General features: G+C 44.7%; 1 protein-coding gene across 1 annotated transcript in view; it reads right to left on the bottom strand.

Annotated features, from left to right (window-relative positions):
• Positions 1-640: 640 nt before the first annotated feature.
• LOC135524088 (PDZ domain-containing RING finger protein 4-like) overlaps positions 641-7,509 on the bottom strand; it is a 106,893-nt gene continuing 100,024 nt past the window's right edge. Inside the window, exons 7-9 of the mRNA XM_064951290.1 lie at positions 3,288-3,410; positions 1,525-2,282; positions 641-1,473 (exon numbers count right to left, since the gene is read on the bottom strand). Coding sequence (XP_064807362.1) covers positions 732-1,473; positions 1,525-2,282; positions 3,288-3,410 — 1,623 coding nt within the window. The 3' untranslated portion in view covers positions 641-731. The remainder of the gene's footprint in view (positions 1,474-1,524; positions 2,283-3,287; positions 3,411-7,509) is intronic.

Genomic DNA, 7,509 nt, shown 5'->3' with positions numbered 1-7,509 from the left:
GAAGTCGTATGTGCTCGTGTGGAATTGGCCGAAAGTTCTGAATGTATCTGTGACATTTGTAGAAAGTCCTGAACGATAAATTTAATGGCTGGTTCATCAAATCTAGACCGGCAAGAAGTAGGATTATAATACATTTCCGTACTGTACATTCAATTCAACATGTCTCCCCCTGAGGGAGTCCAATTCTCCTGATCTGCGTGGGTTGGAATCACTGCATAACAGAACAGAAATATGAAAATAATTGAACTTTTTCACAGGATGAACTAAGAAAACGATCAACTAAAAAAGATAATTGCACAGTAATCTCATACAAAAGTGCTTCTGGATCTGGAAGAGGGTGACATCATGAAAAACATGAAAAAAATATAAACAAAATTGACATTGGTTAAAATTCTTTACAAAATGCTATTTTTTCGGGTAACAAAGTTGTGAAAATATTCCTATCGTCCTCATAAAAATGCCACATTGAACGAGGCAAGTATATTATACCACATGGGGTACTGTAGCTAGATCAGTATTTCTCAACCTCTGGTCTAAGGGCCAGGAACAGTCCCTGGGATGTTGCCGACCGGTCCCTAAGATGTTTAATAACTGAAACTCATTTTTTAGTCAGTTCTCATGTTAGTCCCTATTAATATAAGCTGCCTTCCAAAAAGGTAAGAACCATAGCTTGCTGGCCCCTGGTATGAATAAGGTTGAGAAACACTGCTGTAGATTGTGTTTGTTGTATATTATACAGTGGTGACCGACAGGAAGGCGTTATGTACTTTGGCCCTGGGGTCATCAGGGGCTTTGGCCCCGTGAGTCATCAGTTCCTGAATGGTCATCCAGTTGTCCAGGATCTTCTTGTTGCGCTTCTTCATCATCTTCCTGTGGCTCAGTTCGATGATGCTGACCTCCTTGCGTCCTTCGCTGCTGCTCTGAGGACTCTCCCTCAGGCTTTCCAGCCTGCTCCGCTGCATGAACTCTCGTCTCCTCCGCTGTTCTTTAGCCCTGACCAGATGCTGCTTCCTCTCCTCTTTACTCCAGTACCGCCCCATCTTCATCTCGGACATAGCGTCGTCGTCCGTGGTCATCCCGCCGCTGCGCTCCTCCTTGATCTTGAGGGCGCGTTCCCGCAGGATCTTGTCCCTGATGGGTCTCTTTGTGATGTAGCGCGTGCCATCGGAACGGATCTTGACCTTCCACTCCATCTTGGGCTCGCTGGCGGGGATCAACTGGGGCTCCTTGACCACGCTGAGCAGGCTGAGCTGGCTCTGGGCGTACTCCACGGCCGAGCGCTGCTGGATCAGCTGCATGTAGCTCTGGTAGTGTGCCGGGATGTTGGTGTTGGGCTGCCTATACTGGGAGCTACGGGACGGGGAGAGGTAAGGGATCTGGGAAGCCCTGGGAGGATGCTGAGGCTTCACCTTCCCGTTCCCGCTCCTTTCATCGTCTGCCGGGGCAGTCTGGTCCGACTCGTAGCGGTTGGGGCTGTGGTCGGGGCTACTGGCCTTGCCTGGGATGGGGGTTCGGTGGAGCGACCGTTGTGTTGGGCTGGGGCTAGGACTGGGGCTGGCTGTGGCATGAAGGCTTGCCAGGCTGCTGCGGAGGTTCCTCTGGTTGGTGATGGTGACCATCCTCCTCTGGAGGGAGTGCTCGGGGGATCGGTCCATGGCCAGCGGCGTGCTGCGCGAGCTCTCTGCCGTGTTGTAGGCGCTCGAGCTGTCCTTATCTGACTTCTCCGGTTTCTCTTGGCGCTTGTTGATGTCAGCCAGCTTGCCCCTGCTGGGCGAGTCCCTGCTGCCTCGGAGGAAGCTTTGGTCCTTGGGCACGGGGTGGCCGGTTATGGTTGACACCTGCTGCACCTGGTCTCTCTGGGTCCCCCCCGGTCCCTTGCGGAGCTTGTGGGCCTGCATGATGTTCTGGCACTCAATCTCAATGCTGCAGAGCTCCTCGTTGAGCATGCGGAGCTCATGCTGCACGCCGCCAGCCGGCTCTCCCAGACTACACTCGATGGTGCTATGTCTGCTGTAGAACAGGTCGTACTCCCCACTGTTACGGATCTGACACTTCAGCTCCAGGAGCTGCTGGAAGCGGTCACCCTCCTCCACCTCCTCTTCCTCCTCTTCTTCGTCCAGACGATGATGCCCAGTGTCCTGTCTATCCCTCAGGCACTGGGACAGTCGTCTCTGGATGTGGGTTAGAAGGGCATTGTGGTCAGACATCCCCAGCTCACTGTCCTTGTCCTGAGTTAGGGAGGAACAGGTGGCAGTGATGTCATCCTCTTGTGTTCCTCTGGGCTGAAAGAAAAATGAATTTCACAAGTTTTTCAGTAGGGAAAAGCTAAAAGACGGTCTACATCAGGGCTATTCAACTCTTACCCTATGGCCTTCGAGGTCCGAAGCCTGCTGGTTTTCTGTTCTACCTGATAATTAATTGCACACACCAGGTGTGCCAGGTCTATATTGGTCCTTGATTAGATTTTTAAAAAAGCAGTGAAACTGACTTCGAGGTCCAGAGTTGACTGCAGGAAAACTATCTGTCAACAGTGTGATCAAATTAACATACTACTGTATCTGTAAACAAATATCTGTAAAAAAACAACAACTTGTAGTGCATAGGTCTCTTGTGTACAACTTTGTGGAAACTGGGAATTTTAGAACAAAGGAAATTATATTTATAACTATTTGAAATTTCTGAAATTTCTAAAGTCTGAAATAGTTTTGAAAAAGTCAGTGCTTTGGGTTCTCCACTGGGATTCCCTCCATTCTTGTGGAGTTCTGTATCACTACTCTGCTACGCTGGGAATTGTCGTTTCTTCCCCATGCTTTGCAGTCTTTTGAACTTCCCTTTCTACACATTTACATATTTGCTCATCTCAAAACAGAACCTAAGATTTTAAATTGTGGTCCCCAATCTTTGGGGTTCAAAATGCTCCTCACCCTCTTCCATATTAATAAAGCTTTCAAACTATATTATTAGATATTGCCATCAGATTTGAAAGAACCTCAATACACAGTTTGGTATAATATCATCCGCTCCACCTAATGTTACTGATTATTTCAAGCTTCAACAGCCTTTCTCTTATAACCAGTAATGACTGTCATTCAGTCAAGTCTTTACATAGTCATGTAGTAGCATTATGCCTTAAGTATACACTCTGAGATTGTTGGTTTCCATGGTCTACTCTTTGGTTTGACCCTATGTTTGACCCTAGGGTTGTGGGACCGTACTTGTTCCTCAGGTAAAAGCTCTGTATACAAAATGAGAGAATAAACACTTTGGTCTGTCCCTGTGGGTCTCACCTGCTCCTGTTCCTCATGTAGTGCCTCAAGCTCCATCTCTTCTCTCTGCTGCTCCTCCAACATCTCCATCTTCAACTGCTCCAGGAACTCACTGTGTTCATCATCTAACCACGCCTCCTCTAGCTAGAGATAGAAAGAGAGAGATTGGGGGGGGGGCAAGGGAGAGTGAAATACAGATGGAGAGAAAAGAGAGAGAAGGATTAAAACCAGAATATGAGAAGCCCTGGCTTACACCAACTGGCCATTCGAGATCCACAATAAGACACACGTCATGGAGTTTTTGTGTTGCTATAGCTGAAAGCATTATAAATCTGTTGATAGATCATTAACAATGTCCCCATCAAATATCCCTGCTTGACCACACATATAGATGAAGTCAATATATTTCAATGAATAGAGGATCTTGACCTCTGATCTGGTTCCTCAATGTCATTCATCAGCACTTTGTCTGCTTGACTCAAACCAAATGGGATCCATATCACAGCCAAGACTTTAGATGTATTATGAGAGGCATATTTAATTACCAAAAGGGGAAGGTAGAGTCCATTATGTCTCATTGCTCATCTGCCGTATTCAGTGGCTCATACTCATAAGTACTCATAAGGGCTGTTATGATGACCGAATTATCGCCACATCGGCAGTCACGAGCTATGTGACCGTTGAGTCACGGTAACTAGTCTTTTCCAGAACTGCGCTCTGATGCCGCTGATGGTCATTAGTAGCCTATCAAACTTGCTAACGGCCAATACTGATACTCAGCGCTCCATTGTCCCTCTAATCATTCTGACATCCCCAGGTGGTGAAGGTAGGCAACATTACCTCCTCCACACTGATCCTCAACATGAAGGCCCCACAAGGGTGCGTCCTCAGTCCCCTCCTGTACTCTCTGTATACCTCACACAGTTCCACCTCCATCATCAAGTTCTCTGATGACACGATAGTAGTTGTGATTACCAACAACAACGAGATGGCCTACAAAGAGGAGGTAGGCACTGGAGACGGTAAAAAAACATTCAGGTTCCTCGGCGTACACATCTCCAAGGAGCTGAAATGGGCAAACGACACAGACAACATGGTGAAGAAGTAACGACAGCGACTCTTCAACCTCAGGAAGGCTGAAGAAATTAGGCCACCACCTCTGACCGCAAGGCTCTACAGAGGATGGTACGCTCGGCCGAACGCACCATTGGGAGCATACTGCCTACCCTCCGGGATACATACAGCACCAGGTGTCGCAGGAAGGCCAAGAAGATCATCAAGAACCTCAACCTCATTTTGTTACTTTACAGCCTTATTCTAAAATGGATTAAATTGCTATTTCCCCTCATCAATCTACACACAATATCCCATAATGTCAAAGCAAAAACAGATTTTTTAAATTTTGGAGCTGGTTTTCATCAAGGATCTTTCTGTACTTTGCTCCATTCATCTTTCATATTTTCTGGAATTTTCCAAGCTGTTTAAAGGCACAGTCAACTTAGTGTATGTAAACTTCTGACCCACTGGAATTGTGATACAGTGAATCACAATTCCAGTGGGTCAGAGGTTTACATACACTAAGTTGACTGCGCCTTTAAACAGCTTGGAAAATTCCAGAAAATGATGTCATGGCTTTAGAAGCTTCTGGCTAATTGACATTATTTGAATCAATTGGAGGTGTACCTGTGGATGTATTTCAAGTCCTACCTTCAAACTCAGTGCCTCTTTGCTTGACATTAAGGGAAAATCAAAAGAAAATCAGCCAAGACGTCAGAAAAAAAATTGTAGACCTCCACAAGTCTGGTTCATCCTTGGGAGCAATTTCCAAAAGCCTGAAGGTACCACGTTCATCAGTACAAACAATAGTACGCAAGCATAAACACCATGGGACCACGCAGCCGCCACACCGCTCAGGAAGGAGATGCATTCTGTCTCCTAGAGATGAACGTACTTTGGTGTGAAAAGTGCAAATCAATCCCAGAATCCCAACACCAAAGGACCTTGGGAAGATGCTGGAGGAAACAGGTACAAAAGTATATATAGCCATAGTAAAACGAGTTATTTATTGACATAACCTGAAAGGCTGCTCAGCAAGGAAGAAGCCACTGCTCCAAACCTGCCATAAAAAAAGCCAGACTATGGTTTGCAACTGCACATGGGGACGAAGATTGTACTTTTTGGAGAAATGTCCTCTGTCCTGATGAAACAAAAATATAATTGTTTGGCCATAATGGCCATCGTTATGTTTGGAGGAAAAAGGGGGAGGCTTGCAAGCTGAAGAACACCATCCCAACCGTGAAGCACGGGGGTAGCAGCATCATGTTGTGGGGGTGCTTTGTTGCAGGAGGGACTGGTGCACTTCACAAAATAGATGGCATCATGAGGTATGAAAATTATGGGGATATATTGAAGCAACATCTCAAGACATCAGTCAGGAAGTTAAAGCTTAATCGCAAATTGGTCTTTCAAATGGACAATGACACCAAGCATACTTCCAAAGTTGAGGCAAAATGGCTTAAGGACAACAAAGTCATAGTATTGGAGTGGCCATCACAAAGCCCTGACCTCAAGCCTACAGAAAATGTGTGGGCAGAACTGAAAAAATGTGTGCGAGCAAGGATCCTACAAACCTGACTCAGTTACACCAGCTCTGTCACGAGGAATGGGCTAAAAATTCACCCAACTTATTATGGGAAGTTTGTGGGAGGCTACCCAAAATGTTTGACCCAAGTTAAACAATTTAAAAGCAATGGTACCAAATACTAATTGAGCGTTTGTAAACTTCTGACCCACTGGGAATGATGAAAGAAATAAAAGCTGAAATAAATCATTCGCTCTACTATTATTCTGACATTTCACATTCTTAAAATTAAGTGGTGATCCTAACTGACCCAAGACAGGGAGTTTTTACTCTGATTAAATGTCAGGAATTGTGAAAAACGGAGTTTAAATGTATTTGGCAAGGTGTATGTAATCTTCTGACTTCAACTGCATATATACAGTGGGGCAAAAATGTATTTAGTCAGCCACCATTTGTGCAAGTTCTCCCACTTAAAAAGATGAGAGGCCTGTAATTTTCATTATAGGTACACTTCAACTATGACAGTCAAAATTAGAAAAAAATCCAGAAAATCACATTGTAGGAAAAATATTTTGAACTGTCATCCGATTTGGAATTCCAAATTTCTAGAGCTCCAAAAGTCTGACCTGACGATCACTGACGTCACGATTTGACCTTGTATTTTTCAGACATCCCAGTTGTCTTGAAATCACCATAAAACTCATCATACCCTTCGCCAGCTCATATCTGTGTGAAGCTGGATTCAGTGATCTTGTCTGCATTAAAACCAAATATTGATCCCGGTACGATGTGACTGCAGAGATGAGGTGCGCATGCCCCACCATGCCCCCTGACTTTGAGAAGCTCTGACGCGACACGCATCAAGCGCACCCATCTCATTAGTGTTGGTTAGAGAAGATACATTGTGTTAGACTAATTTGCAATGACTGCCATAGACCCAAATTAAAAGATAAACATTGGCTGTTAATTACATCCCAACATTTTTTTCACATGGTTTGGGTTTTCAGATATCAAAATGAGCTTGTGGGACAAAAAAGTTTGGGAACCCCTGTAATATAGCCTGGTACCAGTGCGGGTGTAGGCCTAGATAAGCATATGGTTTGTGCAACGGTATCTCAAATGAGAGAGAAATAGGCGAAACATGAATATTTTTGCTAGCTGGCTAGATACACGAGGTAAGAAAACAACATGGGATGTAACATCTATTTAGGGTCCCCTGGAAACATTGACCAACACTTTGGTTCCTACCCTGTCAATATTTTCTTCCCTGGCTTTTTCATTCATTGTCATAAACATTCAAGGTGCTGCCCACTATATTACAACTATAGAATTAGAATAGTCCCGTGTAGCTCCGTTGGTAGAGCATTGCGCTTGCAATGCCAGGGTTGTGGATTTGACTGCCACAGGGGGACCAGTATGAAAAAAAGTATGTATATATTCACTACTATAAGTCGCTGCTGAGTGTCTGCTAAATTACTAAATTACTGAATAATAATAATTATTATATTTCCATGATTGCAACAGTTCACCAATGAACTAGACCTCAATATATTGCCCATATCATGCAGCCCTGCGTGGCACAGTGTGGAAATGATGACACAATTCCCGGAACTACAGAAATGGTATAAAATGATGAAAATCATTTTTGTTTGAAGTTGGATT

Source organism: Oncorhynchus masou, chromosome 31 (genome assembly GCF_036934945.1).
Source record: "Oncorhynchus masou masou isolate Uvic2021 chromosome 31, UVic_Omas_1.1, whole genome shotgun sequence".
In the NCBI taxonomy this organism is placed as follows: Eukaryota; Metazoa; Chordata; class Actinopteri; order Salmoniformes; family Salmonidae; genus Oncorhynchus; species Oncorhynchus masou.
The sequence above is the reverse complement of the archived record's forward strand: the minus strand, read 5'-3'. Positions and strand labels throughout refer to the sequence as shown.